A 23,845-nucleotide genomic window follows, 5' to 3' on the forward strand; every position below is an offset into this window, starting at 1 on the left:
TTGGTTTGCTGCTGGTCCAAGATAGTCTACCAGTTTGGACCAGCTTTCATGTTCCACAACACATCTACCAGATGAAGGGTGGGCATACACGGTGCCAGTTCCGACAATTGGGAGGTTGTGAGCCCTTACAAGTTACAAGTCAGTTTACCTGATAATCGTACAAGCTGTCATACGCAACATGACTGTACGAATGTGTGAGTTCTTTCGGCAACCGCATGAACTTGAAATTTGAAAACATGTCAGAGCCGGCACAATTGTAATGTGTCATAAGCCACGTCCACACTAATATGTTTTCATTTAAAAACGTACCAATTTTGATACACTTAAGCATAAAGTATACTTCAGTTTTGATGTGAATGCGAAGCGGATATTACATCTTCTGCTAGCACTTCTTCGTGACAGCATAGACTCAATTGTGACTGTTGCCACCTTGTGGACCATCTTATTAATGCAAATAATGCACCCCCTGCTGGCCTCCCTAATACCTCTTCCAGCAGCACCCTTAGTTTTCCCCAGGAGGTCTCCCATCCAGGTACTGACCAGGCTAAGACCTGTTTAACTTCAACAGGTCTTGAGCTACAGGGTGATATGTCTGCTGGTAATTTGGTAAGCTTCGGTTGAATTGCCAAATCGACTCATTCAAGGGCATATATTTAACAAATTCAAGCAGACAGAATAAAAAAAATTACCGAAAAGCATAAACTGCTTGTATGGCTGCTTTTTTAAATGAACCTACATTTTATTAAATAATGAAAAGTTTTGCTAAAAGTAGAAGGCAAAAATAATAAGTGGTGCACACAGAATGCAAGAACGTGTCCCTAAGAAGGTAGTGACATACTGACATACTGCAATTTTTGCTTAAGCACCCACAAACACACACATAGGTGTATGCACAAACTTTGATCTTTTTTTTTTTTTTTTTTGCTGAATAAGAGAAGGTTGAGAGGGTTGTGACTGTTCATCAGTCCAAAAAAACATCCAAGAGATGGATAGTGCAGTCGAACAGTGATAGGAGATATGCTGACTGCAGGTGCTAACATCCTGACAAGTGGTGCCCTTCAAACCTGCTCTCTTCTAATATCCCCGTCAGCAAAAGTTAATGTTGAACTACCTCCAAAATTGTGCTGAATAACTGTTTATCACTATTGCTGTGACAAGTGTTTGTTTGCACTGGGGCTTAAGCACACAATTTATTGTTGATAAAGTGGATTGTTATGATTTTAAAATATGATAATATATGCAATGATAAGAGGCAGACATGCATTTCTATTCATCTAATCCATACGCATGTGTAGTAAATCATACCACATACAAATATATTTATACAAGATTTAAGTGCACACATGTACAAACATGCACACTTGTCTCGAATCATCGTATCACGTAAACATATCCCCTTTGGCAAGCCTAAAGGGTTTGCTGATGATTAAATAAGAACAGAAGATAAAAGTTAGCTTGGAATTGGCATGGCCATAGCAAGCTCAAAATACAGTCAGCTGAGTGTTTCTTAAAAGAAACACTATGGAAAAAAGAAACACTGTCACTATTGGGGATGTACAAAAACACGCTTTTTAAAACCAAATGGTCTTTGTGTGGCCTGATGGATTAAATCAGACACGTTTCATAGGTGATGTTCATGCATATTCAAAACATTTAAAAACAGCTTTACAGAGCTCAACTCATGGAATGGAACACATGCGGATGAGACAACATTTCTATCAAAGTTAAACTATTTTATAATACTATTTATATTATGTGCCACGGTTGTCAACTAACAGTCGTCCAACAAATGACGACTGTCATTAGTGGGGTCGACTACTAACAAAAAAATTTTTTTTCTTTTTTTTTTTTTGAGGCGGTGGCTTTAATGAGAGGCGCAATACTCAAATTAAAGTAATTGAGAGTTGCACCTTCTTGGAGAGCATTTTTGCAGGATTAAAGCTGGCTGACCTTAAAAGTGAATATTTTTACCTTTTTAAACCTTCTGCAAGAAGTTTTGTATCTTTAGTGCTTTAAGTTTAGTCCATTTATGCACTCCTGCTGTTACAGCCAACACAGTTACAGCCGCCAGCAGTACAGGCAACATGCAGCCGTACAGGCAAATACTGTATACCATACTTATTGACAGCAAATAGCACATGATGAGGATGCGTTCTTGCTTTTTTCAAAAAGCTGGATGTAGCACAACTTGAATGCAGGGGTCTCAATGTGTTTTTCTAAATTTCAAACAACGTTTAACTTCACAGAGCAGTGAGACCCTCCAAAAGCATCTGTCTGATGCATGTTTACAAAGTCACATCCTTAGAAAAGCTCTTATAAGTCTACCACGGACAGATTTTATTGTAAAATGGATTGTTGTGGACTGTAGTCCAATGATAGGATAATGATAAAGGGACTTACACTGACACCTAGGGGCCTGGATGCAACATCATTCAAACACAATAGATTACAGTTGCTGATCCCATTGCAGAAATTCACAGTAAGTGATTATGAATTAAATCCATGAGTGAAAGTGTCAAATAACAAGCTGGTTACTGAGATTAAGCGCACAGTATTTGGCTGGTCATTTGATTCAAACATGGCAGCCTCCATGAGGGGACCCTTTCAATGTAGAATAAAACAGCTTGTTGGAGCTTGTTATTATTGGAGTCTTCATCTCATTTGAGAGGTCGTAATTATATATGTATGTCAAAATAACTATTAATTTCTTTAGGAGCAAAACTTTTTAATGAGGAAAAAAATACTGAGTACATCTTTAAATGATGGAAATAAACTAGACATTGCCTTCTAAAGCCACTTCTTGTATTGTCGAATCAACACTTTACTTGTCTGCCACAATGATGTAATGTATATTAACTATGTGAATTATTATATGTATTATACATATTTCTAATTATTTAAAATTTAATTATTATATTACATTTAACATATTTATCAAAATACTGATAAATGTGATTAACAATTACAAATTTTAATCGATTGACAGCCCTCATTTTTAACCAACCATCTTATGCTCTACTGTCCATCTGCATGTATATAGACAAGGGCTATTCAATTCCATTCTTCTTACACACCTACCTATAATTTTCAAGGGCTGAGTTAGTAACTGAAATACTACTCTTACTGCTTCTGCCATATCAGTCTACGGCAGAAATATTAATAGTATTGTAGTATGCCATTCTGAACTCAAGCCAAGTAATCCTGCAGACCTTGATTAGCTGCTTCAGGTGTATTTCATTAGAGTTGGAGCTAAACTCCGGATGTGGCCCTCTAGGAATGGAATTGGACCCCCTGAATATGTGCCCTTCAAGTGTAGTTGGAAATATCGTAATTACGAGTTCCGAGCACATGAACGATCAAGCGAAGTCGTACTTACGAGTGGGAAACTCGGAATTCTAGATGAACATGAGTTGCCGAGATGAGATGTTGCAAGGAGTGTGTTGACAGAAAAGATGATGGAAATGAATGATTTTGCAAAAATATTTCAACTTCTGTACTTTATTTTAGTAATATTAATTTGTTATGTATGACAGTCAACTAATGACTCACCTTTTCCTGTTTAAGCAAACTAATTAATAATTTCTTAGATACCATGTAATTATAAATCATATATGTTGTGAATAAGTAATGCAAGTTTATTCATTTAAGTAGTTTATTCACTAGTACAACAGAAAAAGAGCATTTGCAATCATTCATTGTGTATTTGTTTAAGTTTGGCTTCTTCCGTATTTTGTTTCCCACTTGAATGCATAACATGTCGTTGTAACGAATGCCCAACCCGGAGGTACGAGCTTCCCAGGTCCACTTGAAGGCAGCAATAGACCAACAGTTCATAAAAAATTACAGACTGAACTCAAGAATGTACAGCCCTTCAAAAGCGTATCTGACAGATATTTAACAAACAGGCTAATTATTTTTTACCTTTGGATCACATCTTTGTGTTATGTATAATAGCAGGAACATTGATCACAGCAGACAATTTTAAGACTTGAAATGTATTGTTAATTGATCTGAAATTGTTGCACAAGTGTTGTTTTGATGGCTGTAACTAAGGTGCTTAAAAGAGGGCTTTACCATGCCGGAAGTACTGCATGCCAAAATACAGCACACTAAAACAATCTCAGAGAAGTTGAGTCTCTAAATTAATTATCTTCAAATCACCATCCCTAAAAAAGAAAGCTATTTTTACATAAAGTCTGGTCGGTTGGACGACTACTTCAGTTGGCTTTCTTGCCCATCCTTAGTGACTATGATACTGTTACTGCATTGTTGGGCTTTCACATGCATATTTAGAGCCAAGGATCTAATTTCCACAATCACTACTTACATAACTGAAAATTGAAATATAAGGAATTTCCCCAATTATTCAAAGGTGCTATTTGATTATGCTCCACTGGTATCAAAGACCAAACAATAAAATTACATTTCCTGAAGCTACAGCTGACATTGCACCTTAAATAAAGTTCAGCCCATCACAGCACACACCAAGCCACAAGCTAAAATTCTCCCATAACAGCTCACCTAATTTACACTGCATCAGACTGCCCCCTAATGGATGCCAAAATCATCTGCAGTAAAATCAACTATTCTGCTTTAGCCTGAACAGCTCCATTCTGTCAAATAAAAAATGACAGATTATGATGGGCTGAGTTCGGAATAGCATACCAGTCTATGGCAGAAATAGTAGTAGTAGTAGTAGTATGGTAGTATGCCATTCCGAACTTGGCCATGGTAATATAACTATACTGGCAGAAGTATGGCATAATAAAACACTTAGTTGGCAATGAATGATGAAGGATAAAAAAAAAAAAAAAATAAAAACATAAGTCACATATTATGTTATTGTTGTCAGAATACTCGTGGATATCTGTGGTCTTTTTCATTATGCATACCTTTGTATTCTTTGAAGTACCTTGGAGTCTCATAAATGCTAACAAAACAAAATATGACAATCATTCAGTACAACAACAAAGAACTATGTTAATACCATCTGACACCATAACTATGCAATAGTACTGTATACTACTAACAAAACATATCAATAAGTACCATGGCATTAATAATCATGTTTTTTGAACATATACTATGGTAATATTATTGTACACTTTGAAGTAATTTGAAGTACCATGTAAAAGTCATAGTACATGATTATCACGATCATTCAGTAATATCACAGCATTACCATATGATACCATTGCTGTCCCTTGGTACCAACACAGTACTTCTTTATGTAGAGTGGAGTATTTATGTCCCTGGCTGTAGCCTGTCATTTAAATAATGAGGATATATGTGGACATTAATAAACACTTGGACACGTATGGAAAATATTAGGGTGATGTTGCCAAGTGAACTGGTGTAAGACAATGAACAACAATGGTTTGTGTTTTCCTAAACTCCTTACCCATGTTTTTTTTTTTCTTTGTTGCCTGTTGTCAGTGTTGTTGCTTGGCAACACAATTCAAAAGGCATATTTTTATAGCTAAATCTCAGCTACTCCAGAACGCTCTGCTTCCCACCAACATAAAAATCCGCCAAGTCAGTTGTTACAGCGTTATCAGAAGATTTGATGTTTGTTCCACACAATGACGATATCTCAATTAGAGTGTTGGCTCAGGAAAAATCCATCCCGTCTTATAAAATGGAGAGACGCCCAGAGAAAAAACACTGGCAACAAACAACCAGCACTACTGGCAGAGTTAATGGCATGTTAAAAACATGAAGGATGGTGAACTTTGGCACAGAGAGAGAGAAAAAAAAAAAAAGTCAAGCCTCCCGCCAGCGCCTGACAGGAGAGCTGATGGACTCTTTACGTGCAAACAAACTGCTCTGACTAGAGGAGTGCTAAAAGGCAGGGGTTAGCACCTATCTCCCCAAAGGTCTGGCTGAGCTGAAATGCATGTATTTTACAAAAGTTTAAATAAAATCAATAATTCAGTGCCATCTGCTGTTTGTAAGGAGAATGACCCTTGGCAGAGATGCTCTTTGAGTGTAAAATGAGTTTGGGGAGAGGAATGAGCATGGCTAATTTGCTGCTGTGCTGGTGGGAGCAAACTGAGTGGAAAATAATAAAGATGCTGTGAATGTGCATGTTTGTTACCATTTAAAAAGCCTGACCCTGTGTGCCCACTTACCTTATCTAACCCAAGTCTCAACCTCAGACAGCTCACATATGGACCATTCAGAAACCATATGCTGCACACAAAAATGGCAAGAGCTAGCTACAATGATTAGTTCAAGTCTGACAGCCTTCCACGCAATTTCTAAGACTCTGTGCACAAAGGTGTTTAATGGTCCACAAGGAAGGCTGTATTTACAAGATCCCAGGGAGAATTCATTATTTTATTTACCCAAACATCCAACCATCCCATCCATGCGTCCATCTGTCCATCCATTCATCAATACATCCTTACATCCAGTGTTGTAATCAAGTCACCAGATCTCCAGTCTGAGTTGAATTTCAAGTCCTCAGTGCTCCCCATTAACTATATACAAGTCAGAGTTACGAGTCCTTGTCTATGTCATACAATAAGCAAAAAAAAAATAGAAATTCACAGAGCTGCTGTCCTTTCAAGTATATTGACACACACAAACAAATTCAGCCTTTAAAGTGCATTGAACAATACCAACCATCACTGAATGAATCAGTGAACGAATCATTTTGGTGAACTGATTCAATATACAAGTAATCATCCCTAGTATCTACATTAGTACACATTGGATGAATCAAAATCCCCACTACTATTTGTTAGGCTCTTCTAAAATGTACAGTAGTTTGGAAATCGAGGTAATGAATATACTGTTAGACAGGCTCTTGAAGGGAATCGACTCCACACTTTGGAGTTGACCCTCAATTTCCTAAGCCTCAGAATCAAAAAATGTATTGTTGTATATATATATATATATATATATATATATATATATATATATATATATATATATATATATATATATATATTAATAATGATGTTTTATTTCAATTCAAAAATATTTATCCATTATGGTAATATTTGTTGTACTTAATTTATGCTAATAATATTAATAATAATATATTATAATAATAAACCATGTGTCTGGGCAGAATATTTTTTAATATAGTAATGATACTGCATATGAGACTTTGAAAGAAAAAAGTGCTTAATTGACATGTAAATAATGTGACAGTGCAAAGGTTTTGTTTCTTCAGGCCTCAACAATAAGGATGGGTTGCTGGACAGTAAGAGAGTGTTTCAGGCCAGTTGATGAAACTGTTACATGCCCTATTGGGCCAGTGCTGCATTTGTACTACATCTTACACTCGTTGATCATGGGTCAGTCCATCTCAATTGGTCCAGTAATTGTAAAGTTGGTTGATTGACCATTTTTTATTTTCTTTGAGTGATTAACTCTATGTATTGGTATTGCAAAACCACCAGTTTTTTTTTTATTTTTTTTTTACTTGGTTTTACCACGACGGCCATCTTTGTGTCATGGCACATGGCAAATTTTGATATAGCCATTTACGGAAACCTCAGTATCTCGGCTCAGGATGGTCCTAGCTCCTTGGAACAAAAACTTGGAACATATATAAACATTTTCCACATTCTTCTTCCTTAGAATTTAAGTCCTAATGTAATGCTCAAGATTGCTCAAAGTTCCACTTCTAGGGTCAATTTATAATGGGAAGGGTCTGAGTCTCAGTCTTATTTTTTTTTTTTTTTTTTTTTTGGTGGTACCTAGGTATAGTGTGCATGCAGAACATTTCAGGTTTGAGACTTCTCTTATTTTTTTTAATGGGGATGAGAAAGTGCCATTTTTTTAAAATTCCCCTCACTTTCAGGTTGAATATCTCTGGTGGGGAACAAATAGAAACCTGAAATTTTCACAGAAATAAGTCCTCTATAGTAGCATTTTGCTGTAAAAATGTTTAGTTTGAGATTCCACTGGTTACAGAGCTAGGGCTAGTAGAAATCTGGGGAAAAGTCAAGTTTATTCATGCATTTTGAGAAATTAACAGATGTAATATAAGCATAACAAATAACAAAAATGAACAGTATTTTACATGTTCATGTTTTATTGTGAGATTTCCTCACTCAGAGCTTGTGGGAGCATCCGGTGACAGTAGTCAATTCGGCAGGTCAGTTTTCTGAGAACATTGTTAATGGGAACCCACACTTTGTCCTCAGTAGACATTTTGAATGATGCTCTTGGTCGAGGTGGGTGGAAGACAAAAACAACAAAAACAAATGATGACAAAAACATCACAGTTTTCCACGCAGAAAACCAATGGTGTGTCTTTATCGCATTGAGTTTCTCAGCCAGAGAAACAGAAAATTCATCCCTAGGGAGAACGACAGTGATCATATCTGCTCTGTCAGTCATAACCCACTGCTTAAAGGTGATATTATCAGGACGTGTGTCATCTTTGTCTGACTCTTCAAGCATCTGCAGTAAGGCCTCTATACCTGAACACTAGTCACACTTGTTGAGCATGCAGTCTTAACTGTTTATGTCACAGACTAGAAGTTCCAGCAGGTCCTTGTAGTCCACTTTTAGCTTTAGTGACTCAACCATCAGCTTGATGTTCTTATGTTGTGTGCAGACATAGACAGTGTGAGTTCCAGATGCTCCTGTCAGCACACACAATTTTGGCCTCAGTTCACAAAATTTGGATCTCCCTATCTTTAACTCTGGGTGCTGATTTTTAAAATCCACATACAGTTCATTAAAGTTACTTAAAGCTAAATTCTTTTGTTTATGAACTTTTTGAAGAACACTGTGATAGATCATGATTCACTGTTGCCAATATCAAAAGTAGTAACATTTTAGACCTCACTGACAAGCATAAGCTATTGTATATCAATCATAAACATAATTACTGTAAAATACTGTTTTTATTTATGATTTGTTATGCTTATATTACTGTTATGCTTATATCTGTTCATTTCTCAAAATGCATGAATAAAGTAGGCTTTTCCCCAGATTTCTATTAGCCCTAGCTCTGTAACCAGTGGAATCTCAAACTCAAATATTTTACAGCATAATGCTACTGTAGAGGACTTATTTCTGTGAAAATTTCAGGTTCCTTTCTATCCTATTTCAGGTCCCCCACCAGAGACATTCAACCCGAAAGTGAGGGGAATTTAAAAAAAAATTTACTTTCTCGCCCCCATAAAAAAATAAAAAATAAAATGAGAAGTCTCAAACCTTAAATGTTCTGCATACACACTATAATGTGGCATGCAAACGTTTGGGCACCCCTGGTCAAAATTACTGTTGCTGTGAATAGTTAAGTGAGTAGAAGATGAACTGATCTCCAAAAGGCATAAAGTTGAAGATGAAACATTCTTTTCAACATTTTAAGAAATATTAGTGTATTATTTTTATTTTGTACAATTTTAGAGTGAAAAAAAGGAAAGGAGCAGCATGAAAGTTTGGGCACCCCAAAAGATTTGAGCTCTCAGATAATTTTTACCAAGGTCTCAGACCTTAATTAGCTTGTTAGGGCTATGGCTTGTTCACAGTCATCATTTGGAAATGCCAGGTGATGCAAATTTCACAGCTTTATACATACTCTGACTCCTCAAATCTTGTCCCAACAATCAGCAGCCATGGGCTCCTCTATGCAGCTGCCTAGCACTCTGAAAATTAAAATAATTGATGCCCACAAAACAGGAGAAGGCTATAAGAAGATAGCAAAGCGTTTTCAGGTAGCAGTTTCCTCAGTTCATAATGTAATTAAGAAATGGCAGTTAACAGGAATGGTGGAGTTCAAGTTGAGGTCTGGAAGACCAAAAAAACTTTCAGAGAGAACTCCTCGTAGGATTGCCAGAAAGGCAAATCAAAACCCCTGTTTGACTGCAAAAGACCTTAAGGAAGATTTAGCAGACTCTGCAGTAGTGGTGTACTGTTCTACTATACAGCGACACCTGCACAAATGTGACCTTCATGGAAGAGTCATGAGAAGAAAACCTTTCCTGCATCCTTACCACAAATTTCAGCATCAGAAGTTTGCAAATGAACATCTAAATGAGCTTGATGCATTTTGGAAACAAGTCCTGCAGACTGATGAAGTTAAAATATAACTTTTTGGCTGCAATGAGCAAAGGTATGTTTGGAGAAAAAAGGGTGCAGAATTTCATGAAAAGAACACCTCTCCAACTGTTAAGCACGGGGGTGGATCGATCATGCTTTGGGCTTGTGTTGATGCCAGTGGCACAGGCGAAAATTTCACTGGTAGATGAAAGAATGGATTAAATTAAATACCAGCAAATTCTGGAAGCAAACATCACACCATCTGTAAAAATGCTGAAGATGAAAAGAGGATTGCTTCTACAACAGGATAATGATCCTAAACACACCTCAAAATCCACAACTGACTACCTCAAGAGGCGCAAGCTGAAGGTTTTGCCATGGCCCTCACAGTCCACCGACCTAAACATCTTTGAAAATCTGTGGATAGACCTCAAAAGAGCAGTGCATGCAAGACGGCCCAAGAATCTCACAGAACTAGAAGCCTTTTGCAAGGAAGAATGCACGAAAATCCCCCCCAAAAAACTGAAAGACACTTAGCTGGCTACAAAAAGCTTTTACAAGCTGTGATACTTGCCAGGGGGTGTTACTAAGTACCGACAATGCAGGGTGCCCAAACTTTTGCTTCGGGCCCTTTTCCTTTTTTGTTATTTTGAAACTGAAAAGATGAAAATAAAAGTAAAATTGCTTAAAATATTAAAGAAATGTGTCATCTTTAACTTTAAGCCTTTTGAAAATCAGGCCATCTTTTGCTAGCTTTGCTATTCACAGCAACAGAAATTTTGATCAGGGGTGCCCAAACTTTTGCATGCCATTGTAATTATCTAGGTACCCCCTAAAAAAATTAAGACTGAGACTCAAACCCATCCCATTATAAATTGACCCTAAACGTGGAACTTTGAGCAGTCTTGAGCATTATATTAGGACTTAAATTCTAAAGAACAAGAATGTGCAAAATGTTCTGCAAAACAAGAATTGCATATTATACAAATACATAAATATATATACTGTTTACTTTTTTTTTTTTTTTTGACTTTTTGTGGTGGGGCAAGGGAGAATTGGGATCAGAACATTCAAACCCAGCTCCTTGTGGGTTTTTCATATTTACTATTTGTAGCCATACAGAATATCACATACCCTAAAACCAGGGTTGGCTCCCAGCTCCAACAGACACTTCACTGCAGCGGTGCACAGGTTCGAGGCAGCGATATGCAGGGCAGTGCCAAAGTCAAAATCACTGCAGGTCGCATCCACCTCTGAAACACAAAAGACCACATACAGTCCTCAGTACTCAGTTTGTTTTTGCCACAGGATTCAAACTGTGATAGTGACTGTATTCCCACAGTCATTCCATTGTCTATTCACCTCCCGGCTGTGAAGCCTGCAGAACCACCCGGATGAGAGGAGGAATGTCAAAATATGCAGCGTAGTGCAGAGCATTCATATTCGTCCAGCGGCTGCGTAAAGACGGCTCGGCTCCCAGCGATAACAGCTGACGGGCAAAATTGGCCGCGCTTTCAGCATCACCTGCAAATACAGATGTGAATCTCATTTTCCAATCTCCTCCCACAATTTCTTCAAGAGCTGGTTCAGTGGTCTGTCCTTGCTGAGATGTCTGGTCCAAAATTGCTATACTTTCTGACCAATGAAATACTGTGATAATTCTATAAATCTTTCAAGCTGTTTTTTGAATAACGGATAAAGATTTTCTAAAAATATTTTTATCAGACCAATTTGCTAATAAACCACTTGAACCAATTATTTGGTAAAAACGTGTATTTCAAGCTTGATTTCAAGCTTGTTTTCCTAGGCAAAAGATATGATAGTAGCTTTCCTAAAGAAGTAACCCAGCTAAAATGCATAATACTGGTTATTGTTATTAACAGCAATAATTTAAGTCAATATCTTTTTAGAGTTGTAGTCTATGTTTAGGGCTATAATGAGATTGACTTGGCAAAACAAACTAAAGGCAACAAGCTAACAAAGTTTTAAAATCTAAAAACTGGCAAGCTCATGTCTGGTGAAACAACATTACGTTTAAATTATGATTGTGTTGCTGATAATGAATTTTTTTTTTTTTTTACATTATTACTTTATTTGGAAAGTAGCACATAAGTTTCTTTTGTTACTTTCTTTTCTTGGCTGAGAGTGCTCTCTCCATTTCTCTCACACACAAGCCGCATATACCACCTAAAGATAGTTAAAATTAGCGGGCTTTTAAGTTTAAATTGTTATATTCACTCATAACATTTATACTCATGCAATATGCAATTCTTTCTTGTATTTTTTTTCTTTTAAAATGACGGACAACATTTTAGACAAAGTTAATTTATGATGTTCATTTATTATGTTCATTCATAATTAGGGCTGCAACAGTATACAAAATTCACAGTTCGGTATGTACCTCAGTTTTGGGGTCATGGTTCAGTGCGGTTTCGGTACAGCGGGGAAAACAGAGAATCTTTCTTAAAATTATTTCTTTTGAAAACACAGTGGCTAATGGGCACAATTTTTATTGTAAAGGCTCATTTATACAGTATGACTGCACTATTTCTTTAATGAAATTACAATACAAAACTTAAGCGCCTCTTATATGAACATTGCATAAAAATATAAATAATAATTAAAAGTTAAAAAAGTGCATTTATAATAACTGTAACAAAATTAAGACATAAGCAGTGCAGATTTCTGTGTCTTTTGCCTTTCAGCTCACCACTTGTACTTATCACTCAATTTTCAGGTTTTTTTTTCTTTTTTTTCAGGAAAATCTGAATATCCACATTATCAGAGGAGAGGGCGGATCTGTTACCACTGACAATGTCCCCTGCTGTTGAAATATTACTACTATGGCATTCGTTAATTCTTTAGCTCTGTCTGAGCTTGCAGCGAGAGGCTTCTTGAATGCCGTGGTGAGACTAACTTGCACAGGCTGTTTTGCGTTGCTCCCGTAAGCTCAAGAGACACATATGGATGATGTCGCCGTAAATGAGTCATCATGTTAGATATGCTTCCTGCGACATACACGACTTCGGTGAAACAGATCCGACACACAGCCTTCATCCTGTTCACTATTCGTTGCCCAGTATTACTGTAGTTTACTGCTAAACCATAATGCTCCCAAACAACAGATTTTAAAGACGGTGGTGGATCTTCAATCTCTGGCTTATTTAAGTCCGACATATTTATATTTTGTTTAGTTCCATCACAGTTGGGAAAAATAATGAGCTCGCTAGTATAAACTTCACATGCATTTATCTGATCGCATCTAGTGTACCGTGTAGCGCTCTGTTCTGTTAAGTTTGGTTCCGTGCGGTCCCGTGTTGCTCTGCAATCTCTTTTCATTTTAATTCTATGTGGTTTGTATTGTTCGTTATATATTGTTTTAATATTGGTTTCATGCATGCTAAGATATGTAATCATTCGTGTGACCGTGTACCATACTGTAGGCCATGTATCCGTTCGGTTCGGCATGGATACATGTACCGTTGCAGCCCTATTCATAACACCCTGTCAACAACGGGCGCGTCCATTGACACAACATTACACACCACAACAGCTCAAGGCTGTCTACACGGGACGCGTCGACACAACCGTTCAAAACCATTTAATTTGTGCAGTAGCACCAGCGTGTGCAGCACAAGATGGAACGGGACACCCGTTTATTGTCGCCACGACGGATGCACTGCAACGGATACTTCCATGTAGACAGAATCAGTGATTGTAATGGAGTTCTATTACTTTTGACGCGATGCACCGCTCGCGTCTGGTGTAGACAGGGTGTATGTGAAGTAACAATTTTGGTTAATGCAAATTCTTCACAATCTTTCGAACACTCTGAGCTTCCATCGCAAACCCTCATTTGGGAAACCTTGCACTAAAACATACCATCACAAATAAACATTAATCAAAGAAAATGTTTATTATTGTGCATTTAAATACATGCTCACCTATTCCAGGAGCTCCTGCCTTGCAGCAGTAGTGCAGTAATGTCATGTCTGTGAGACCATCTCTGTCATTAACGCCACAGCCTCTCTTCAGAATCTACACAACACAGCAAATCTCACTTCAATATATACAGCACAGACATCCAGCTAAAGATTGCATTCAGAGAGAGAGACACACATACACTGTCCACAAAGACAATATTTCAGTCCACAAAATCTGACATCAAATGCAGGGAGGACTATGTGTGTGTATTTGTTTTAACTGCTGCAAAACAACATGACATTAAAATTTACCTGTTTACATTTGTATTAAATGTCCCTGATCTTATTGGGCATGATTCATCAGTGAATGTTATAAAATCTTTCATTAAAATATAATACATTTGAGAAGAAGAAAAAATAAATAAATAAATAAATAAACTTTTCTGCTGATTTAACCAAGGCTGCATTTGTGGAGAAAAAAAAAATCTAGATTTGCATTTCCTGAAGGAAACACCATTGCTTGCAAGAAGCAAAAGAATAGTGTTTTAGGCTTTGGCTCTGTATAAATAAAATGCTGATTCAGAGCCATTTGCTGTTGTCATGACTCAGCATTTGTCTTGTTTTCTGTCGGTTGTGTTTGAGAATTATCACACCATGGGGGGGATTGGGGATTTGTTTTAAATTCCTAATGTGAAAGGAATATTCTGGGTTCAATACAAGTTAAAATCAATCAACAGCATTTGTGGCATAATGTTGAAACCACAAAAATGTATTTCTACTCATCCATTGTTTTCTTTCAAAAAAGCAAAATTTGAGTTACAGTGAGGCACTTACAATGGAAGTGAATGCGGCCAATTTTGTGAGGATTCAAAAGGCAGAAATTTGAAGCTTAATTTGATAAAAGCACTTGTATTAATTATTTTGTTAAAATGTGTGTATTACTTGAGCTATAAAGTTGTTTAAATTGCCATTTTTACAGTAATTTTAGAGCTTTAGGGTTTGGTAACTACATCGTCATAGCAACAAAGTTGTAAAATTGGCTAGAACTTTAAATAGAAAAGGTTAGCAATTGTATGACACTAAAATCATGTTAACACACATATTTGTTTATGTATTGTGGCTATACTTTTGAAACAGTGAGTACTTTAATGTTCAAAAATTGGCCCCATTCACTTCCATTGTAAAAGCCTCACTGTCACCCAGATTTTTGCTTTTTTTAAAGGAGGGTCAAGTCAAAATGTATTTTAGTGGTAATCAATATTATGCCACAAATGCTGTCGATTGAGCTTAACTTGTATTGAACCCAGAATATTCCGTTAAGTATGACCAACACAAATATTGATGTTTGTTAGCAAGCACTATTAATAATAATATCACAGCCTAAATTTTTCCTCTCCATCATGATCTAATCAAATTCTGATGAATAAATCAAGCCCTGCACTGCTACATTATTTCCCACTGAATATTCGGTTTCACTCAAAAATACATCACACAACGACAGTAAAATATCTTGCGAATGTCATTTCACTTGGCCTTGAAGGAGCACGAGCTATGAAATTCAGCACAACACTGACCTCATTGCCTATAAGACTAATATTCCGCTGAACTTGGGGAACCCACTGCCTGAGAACAGCGAAGAGCTCGGGCACAGTGGTCTGAGGGTCTAACAGAACCTCTTGACACTGAGGATCACACGGGTCGAAGAAGAAGAACTCTGCAAAAACAGAACAGCCAAAACAGTGCAATCTTTAAATAAGCCTTTTAAATAACATTTGCAAGTCAATATGCATTATTATTTGAAAAGCTATTAAATCATTTATTTAGATTCAGCCATGCTGAGCCAGGGCCTGATCACTCACATTCAGTTAAACAGCTCAGTTTGAAGTGAATTAAAGTGAAGAGTGGGAGTAAATGAGAACGCCGTTGAGAGATTGAATGATGTATCAGTGCTGACAGGCGGAAAATTGGAAAGAAAATTCTGCGACCTTGTCAATACTTCACATTTACAGCAGCTTAAGCAATGTCCACAATTTAGGGTCTAAAATATACTCTATAAATAAAGCTTCATTTCAGAAAACAGCTAAATAAGTTGTTTGTTTATTGGCTGAGCAACCTTATGACAGGAAAAATGTCCACTGGAATACAGCTTCAGGCAGAAATTGAAGAGATAAATAAACTACCAGGGATTCCTCTAATTTATATGCACATACATGAATGTGAGGGACAGTCTGTATTTTACAATGGTGTGTATAAATGGGTACAGTTTATAGTGTATGCAATTTTCCAACTGTACTCCCAGAAATGTTCAATTATTTATGCTGTGCTGACTTGTTGATGGGCTCCATCCAATGACGTGCGTTATCCAGTCTGTTTACGCACGTGTACTCCTCAAAAAATGGTTAGAACACTGCTTATGCGTTTACATGACAACATTAAGCCGTGTTCCTAGGTGTGTTAAACCGCTTTTTCTTAATCCGTAGTGACTATTTGCACCCCCGGTGTAAATAGCATCAGGCACACAGTGCAGCTATTCGCACCCCAATAGTCTGGTGGAACCACAGAAATATATGACAAACTCAAATCACTTATTTTCACACAACCATATACACAAGTGCAATAGTGGGTGAAATTCTTGGGTGCAGTTCCGAGCAACATAGTAGTCATGACAGTGATGAGACATATACCAATTTACAATAAACATCAGATTTACACAACACAATTTAAAATCTAATATACACATAACTACACAACACAATATACAAATAATAACATACAATGTACATTATACAATACACACAATATAGAATACACATTATACAATAAAAATAGTATATATAGTATATATAAAATATACAATAGGTTGTATTGTACTGTATTGACATTCAGGCTGTCGGCTGATAGTAAGAGAGAATATAATTTATGACAGTCCGGTGTGAGATATAAGAGTAATAAAGTGCAGTGCTGATGTATTTTGATCGTGAGAGATCAAGAGTTCAGAAGTCTGATTGCTTGGGGGAAGAAGCTGTCATGTAGTCGGCTGGTGTGGGTCCTGATGCTGCGATACCGCCTGCCTGATGGTAGCAGTGAGAACAGCCCATGGCCCGGGTGGCTGGAGTCTCTGATGATCCTCTGAGCTTTTTTCACACACCGCCTGGTGTATATGTCCCGGAGGGAGGGAAGCTCACCTCCGATGATGTGTCTGGCAGTTCGCACCACCCTTTGCAGGGCTTTGCGGTTGTGGGCGGTGCTATTGCCGTACCAGGCGGAGATGCAGCCAGTCAGGATGCTCTCTAAAGTGCTGGTGTAGAACCGTGTGAGGATGTGGCGGTTCATTCCAAACTTCCTCAGCCGTCTCAGGAAGAAGAGGCGCTGATGAGCCTTCTTCACAACGGCCTCAGTGTGGACGGACCATGCGAGTTCCTCAGTGATGTGGACTCCCAGGAACTTGAAGCTGCTGATTCTCTCCACTGGTGCTCCATTGATGGTGATGGGGCTGTGTTCTCTTTCTCTTCTCCTGAAGTCCACCACAAGCTCCTTTGTCTTACTGATGTTGAGGGAGAGGTTGTGCTCCTGACACCAGTGTGTCAGAGTGTGCACCTTCTCTCTGTAGGCTGTTTCATCATTGTCAATGATCAGACCTACCACCGTCGTATCATCAGCAAACTTAATGATAGCATTGGAGCTGTGTGTTGCCACACAGTCATGTATGTACAGGGAATACAGGAGAGGGCTGAGAACACAGCCCTGCGGGGCTCCAGTGTTGAGGGTCAGTGAAGAGAGATGTTGCTGCCCATTCTAACCACCTGGTGTCTGCTTGACAGGAAGTCCAGCTGCACAGTGAGCTGTTTAAGCCAAGAGCCCGGAGTTTCTCATCAAGCTTGGAGGGCACTATGGTGTTGAATGCTGAGCTGTAGTCTACAAACAACATTCTCACATAAGTGTTCTTTTTTTCCAGGTGGGAGAGAGCAGAGTGTATTGTAGATGCAATGGCATCATCAGTGGAGCGGTTGTTGCGGTAAGCAAACTGCAATGTGTCCAATGATGGAGGCAGCACAGAGCAGATGTAATCTCTGATTAGGCTCTCAAAGCATTTGCTGATGATGGAGGTCAGAGCAACAGGACGCCAGTCATTTAAGCAAGTGATTTTGGATTGCTTTGGAACAGGCACAATGGTGGATGTTTTAAAGCATGTGGGGACTACAGACAAAGAGAGGGAAAGGTTGAAAATGTCCGTAAAAGCACCAGCCAGTTGGTTCGCACATACTCTGATGATGCGGCCCAGAATGCCATCTGGACCTGCAGCTTTGCGTTTATTCACCCGCCGGAAGGATCGGGTTACATCTGCTACAGAGATGGAGAGTGAACTAACCTCTGTAGCTTCGGCCGCGAGAGCTCTCTCCCCAAGGGCAGTGTTATTTCCCTCGAAACGAGCATAAAAAGTATTTAGCTCATCTGGGAGAGAGGCAGCAGTGTTCACGGCGGAGTTTTTATTCCCTTTAAAGTCCATGATGATGTTAATTCCCTACCACACGCTTCTAGAGTTGGTGGTGTTAAACTGTCCTTCAATCTTATTCCTGTACTAACATTTTAACTGGCTTGTTTATGCTCCTCCGCATTCCCGGAATTAAAAGCGGAGGTCCGCGCATCAAGTGCCGCGCAAACGTCGCTATTAATCCAAGGTTTCTGGTTCGGGTAGATCCGTATTGTTTTGCTCAGAACAACATCCTCTACGCACTTTCTGATGAAACACGTTACGCTATCAGCGTAAAGCTCGATGTCGTCATCAGAGGCGGACCAGAACATCTCCCAGTCCGCGTGATCAAAACAGTCTTGTAGCGTAGAGTCTGATTGGTCCAACCAGCACTGGATCGTTTTGAGGGTGGGTGCTTCCTGTTTCAGTTTCTGCCTGTAAGCGGACAGAAGCAGAATAGAAGAGTGGTCCGATTTGCCAAATGGTGGGCGGGGGAGGGATTTGTAGCCATCCCGGAAGGGAGAGTTGCAATGGTCCAAAACCCGGTCCCCTCGTGTGTTAAAACTAATGTGTTGGTGGTATTTTGGTGTGACTGATTTGAGATTGGCTTTGTTAAAGTCCCCGGTCACAATGAACGTGGCCTCAGGGTGCGCGGTTTCCTGCTTGCTTACAATCCCATACAGTTCCTTGAGTGCCCGGTCTGTGGCGGCTTGTGGCGGGATGTACACAGCAGTGATAATGACTGCTGTGAATTCCCTCGGTAGCCAGAATGGTCGACACAGAAGCATGAGAAATTCCAGATCAGGAGAGCAGAAAGACTTGATAGAATGTATGTTCCACCAGGATTTTTTAATCATAAAACATAAACCACCACCTCTGCTTTTACCTGAGATGTCTTTCGCTCTGTCCGCTTGATGCACGGAGAACCCCGCGGGTTCAATGGCTGAGTCTGGAATCTCCGCAGACATCCAAGTTTCTGTAAGGCAGATAATGCAGCAGTCCCTCGTCTCTCGTTGGAAAGAGATCCGCGCTCTCAGCTCTCAGAGCTTGTTGTCCAGAGACTGAACATTTGCCAGTAGAATACTGGGTAGTGGGGGTCGATTTGCACGATGTCTTACTCTGATGAGAACGCCGGCTCTGTTTCCCCTTTTCCTTTTGCATTTCCGCGGCCGGGCAGCCCAGACAAAGGGCTCTGCTGGTGTGTTTGTAAACAGCGGGTCGGCATTGAGGAATTTGATGTCCGGTTTACAGTGTGTAATTGCAGAACCAATGTCCAAAAGTGTTTGTCTGTCGTAGACAATAAGGCAGACAACATCCAAGACAAAAAACATAAGAATTGTAAACAAAACAAACAAAACATTACAATGTTGTGTCAGAGCTCGCAACGCAGCAGCCATACTCGGCGCCATCTTGAGTCCAATAAAACTAGACCAGTGGTCACCAATCAGCGGACCACGGTCCGGGTCCAAACCCCAGCTTGGTTCCATCCGGACCGTGAGATATCATGACATCGGCTGACCCATCTCACTGTTTCTGCACTTCAAGTGATCAGCACGACAAAACAACGGAGCTGTGTATAGCGCAAGCGCTCGGGCATAGATAGCACTGATCTTTCAACGCTGTATCCTCAAATATTTTTCTCCATTACAGAACTCTCTTCTTTTATACCCTTTCGCGCTCAGCATGCGTTGCTAGATGTGGCGCCGCATGTGGAATTGCAGACGTGGTTATTTTAATGATAGTAGGCCATAGCAGAAAAATACAGTGAGCAGCAATATACAGGTGCATCTCAATAAATTAGAATGTCATGGAAAAGTTCATTTATTTCAGTAATTCAACTCAAATTGTGAAACTTGTGTATTAAATAAATTCAATGCACACAGACTGAAGTAGTTTAAGTCTTTGGTTCTTTTAATTGTGATGATTTTGGCTCACATTTAACAAAAACCCACCAATTCACTATCTCAAAAAATTAGAATACATCATAAGACCAATAAAAAAAAACATTTTTAGTGAATTGTTGGCCTTCTGGAAAGTATGTTCATTTACTGTATATGTACTCAATACTTGGTAGGGGCTCCTTTTGCTTTAATTACTGCCTCAATTCGGCGTGGCATGGAGGTGATCAGTTTGTGGCACTGCTGAGGTGGTATGGAAGCCCAGGTTTCTTTGACAGTGGCCTTCAGCTCATCTGCATTTTTTGGTCTCTTGTTTCTCATTTTCCTCTTGACAATACCCCATAGATTCTCTATGGGGTTCAGGTCTGGTGAGTTTGCTGGCCAGTCAAGCACACCAACACCATGGTCATTTAACCAACTTTTGGTGCTTTTGGCAGTGTGGGCAGGTGCCAAATCCTGCTGGAAAATGAAATCAGCATCTTTAAAAAGCTGGTCAGCAGAAGGAAGCATGAAGTGCTCCAAAATTTCTTGGTAAATGGGTGCAGTGACTTTGGTTTTCAAAAAACACAATGGACCAACACCAGCAGATGACATTGCACCCCAAATCATCACAGGCTGTGGAAACTTAACACTGGACTTCAAGCAACTTGGGCTATGAGCTTCTCCACCCTTCCTCCAGACTCTAGGACCTTGGTTTCCAAATGAAATACAAAACTTGCTCTCATCTGAAAAGAGGACTTTGGACCACTGGGCAACAGTCCAGTTCTTCTTCTCCTTAGCCCAGGTAAGACGCCTCTGACGTTGTCTGTGGTTCAGGAGTGGCTTAACAAAAGGAATACGACAACTGTAGCCAAATTCCTTGACACGTCTGTGTGTGGTGGCTCTTGATGCCTTGACCCCAGCCTCAGTCCATTCCTTGTGAAGTTCCTTGAATCAATTTTGCTTGACAATCCTCATAAGGCTGCGGTTCTCTCGGTTGGTTGTGCATCTTTTTCTTCCACACTTTTTCCTTCCACTCAACTTTCTGTTAACATGCTTGGATACAGCACTCTGTGAACAGCCAGCTTCTTTGGCAATGAATGTTTGTGGCTTACCCTCCTTGTGAAGGGTGTCAATGATTGTCTTCTGGACAACTGTCAGATCAGCAGTCTTCCCCATGATTGTGTAGCCTAGTGAACCAAACTGAGAGACCATTTTGAAGGCTCAGGAAACCTTTGCAGGTGTTTTGAGTTGATTAGCTGATTGGCATGTCACCATATTCTAATTTTTCGAGATAGTGAATTGGTGGGTTTTTGTTAAATGTGAGCCAAAATCATCACAATTAAAAGAACCAAAGACTTAAACTACTTCAGTCTGTGTGCACTGAATTTATTTAATACACGAGTTTCACAATTTGAGTTGAATTACTGAAATAAATGAACTTTTCCACGACATTCTAATTTATTGAGATGCACCTGTATATACTGGCATCTTTTGTTAAAACACACTGCAGAAAACAAAAATGAAGCAAAGTGAACTTCATGTGTCTGAAATGAATCCGACCATTCAGTTTAACCAGGTTTGTGACAGGACAACATGCTTCCAGAGCGCCTTTAAACAATTATGTTTTTTTTTTTTTTTTCATCTAAAATTGCCTTTATTATTCAGCATGTTTTAAGTCTTTCACAAACAGATTATTTTTGTGAAAATTATTCAAAGATGTCATCATCTCTGGCATAGATGGTAAGGAAAAACAAACAGAAATTTGATATTACTAGTAGTATATTGGAGTTCTCATAAGCATGTTAGATGGTAGATTTTCACTTTAAGGAAAATATAAAACCGGTCCATTCAGACTTTTACATTTTCCACATTTTCTCTTGGTTGGTACACCTGAACCCCCATAATGTATCTTTTTTAGTCACAAGGCCTTCTATGCCCCTTAGGTATCTAAAAATATTCAAACACAAATACTGGACTGCTATCATTCAGCTTTAAAACAAACAGTTGATTTTAACTTTTAATATTCATATCAAAGTGCACTCGGTTGATGAACTAATTGAAATATTTTAATCTTTTGGCAGAATATTCCCCAAACCCCACTACTTTGGCTTTGTCTCTGGGGCCCCAATGTCATAATCCTTGCCTAATTTTGAAGAGACTGTTTTGAATTTATGATTTTTTCTTTTACAAAGTACTATTGCTGCCAACTTTTACATTTATAATAACCATTTCATAAAATTGATTAAGCATTCCTTATCATTTCATAGCTACAGTATACTGACTACTGATACCATGTAAGTTATTGTCCAGAACTTTGCTGGGAAGGAAATGTAGAGACCGGACCTCTTGGAACTTTAACTGAATACCCCTGAACTAGACAATAGGTGTTGCTGGGTGGATACGACTCCAGTGGTTAAATTAATGTCTTCTAATGTGATACGATTGCTTTGGGGGAGAAACAGATCAATATAAGTCCTTTTCACTATAATTGTTTACTTTCGGTCATTGTCCAATGCGTGTCCATGAGGGGAATCAGTTCACGCTGCCTCTCGTGTGATGTAAGCGCACTGGCATGTCCAAATGAAAGCAAAACAAATGAAGCTTGTGAACAGCGTTCTCTTGTAAATAAATCGAGCTGCACTTCCGGTTGTATCGCACCAGTTCTCGCAAGAACATGCCAACGCGCTTACGTCATGCGAGAGGCAGCGTGAACTGATTCCCCTCACGGAGACACATTGTAGAGCAAACGGAAGTAAACAATTATAGTAAAAGGACTTTTTCCCCCAAAGCAATCTTATCACTTTAGAAGACATTAATTAAGCCACTGGAGTCGTATGGATTACTTTTTATACGGCTCCCTATGCTTTTTTTAACTTTAAAGTGCTAATCACCATTCACTTGCATTGTATGGACCTACAGACCTGAGATATTCTTCAAAAATCTTCATTTGTGTTATGCTGAAGAAAGAAAGTCATACACATCAAGGGTGGCATGAGGGTGAGTAAATGATGAAACAATTTTCATTTTTGGATGAACTGTCCCTTTAAGTGCATGTAAACATGGTCATTGAGATCCTTTCACTGTGTACTGAGAGTAAAAATTCAGATTGAATTGTTCCGTTTTAAGCGAGTACAAAGATGAGAGCCATAAAATCCATATGTCATTGACAATGTCAGTTGTTTAATGTTTAATACCCTTTCTGTTCTTTACAGTCAGTTGTTGATCAAAACCAACAAAAAAGAAAACATAACTCACTAATATCCACTCAACGAAAACAAAACGCTGAACTGCTGGTATTCCTAAAGAGACTAGGGCTGAAACGATTAGTCAACGTTATCGACAACATCAACAATCTAAAAATTGTCGACAAAAATTGTCATTGTAGCATAGTCGTTTGATCTCGTTTAACATAACATGAAATCAGATATGAAACTCATGATGACGCGTGAGAGCAGCACTGCAGCTTGCACCTGACTGAGAAAAGGAAGAAAACAGCTCAGAGTCCAGACACACTCCAGACCTACCAAACAGCTTCAGGTGATGTAGATTGCAAAGTCTGA

The 23,845-nt window shown here is 38.8% G+C and overlaps 1 protein-coding gene across 4 annotated transcripts in view; it reads right to left on the reverse strand.

Annotated features, from left to right (window-relative positions):
* LOC127411218 (CAP-Gly domain-containing linker protein 4-like) overlaps window positions 1–23,845 on the reverse strand; it is a 99,938-nt gene that overhangs the window by 59,602 nt on the left and 16,491 nt on the right. For all 4 annotated transcript variants that reach the window (XM_051646619.1, XM_051646620.1, XM_051646618.1 and 1 more), the window contains exons 3-6: window positions 15,509–15,648; window positions 13,956–14,049; window positions 11,374–11,535; window positions 11,146–11,264 (exon numbers count right to left, since the gene is read on the reverse strand). In XM_051646619.1, the coding sequence (XP_051502579.1) occupies window positions 11,146–11,264; window positions 11,374–11,535; window positions 13,956–14,049; window positions 15,509–15,648 (515 nt within the window). The remainder of the gene's footprint in view (window positions 1–11,145; window positions 11,265–11,373; window positions 11,536–13,955; window positions 14,050–15,508; window positions 15,649–23,845) is intronic.

Source organism: Myxocyprinus asiaticus, chromosome 20, assembly GCF_019703515.2.
Source record: "Myxocyprinus asiaticus isolate MX2 ecotype Aquarium Trade chromosome 20, UBuf_Myxa_2, whole genome shotgun sequence".
Lineage (NCBI taxonomy): Eukaryota > Metazoa > Chordata > Actinopteri > Cypriniformes > Catostomidae > Myxocyprinus > Myxocyprinus asiaticus.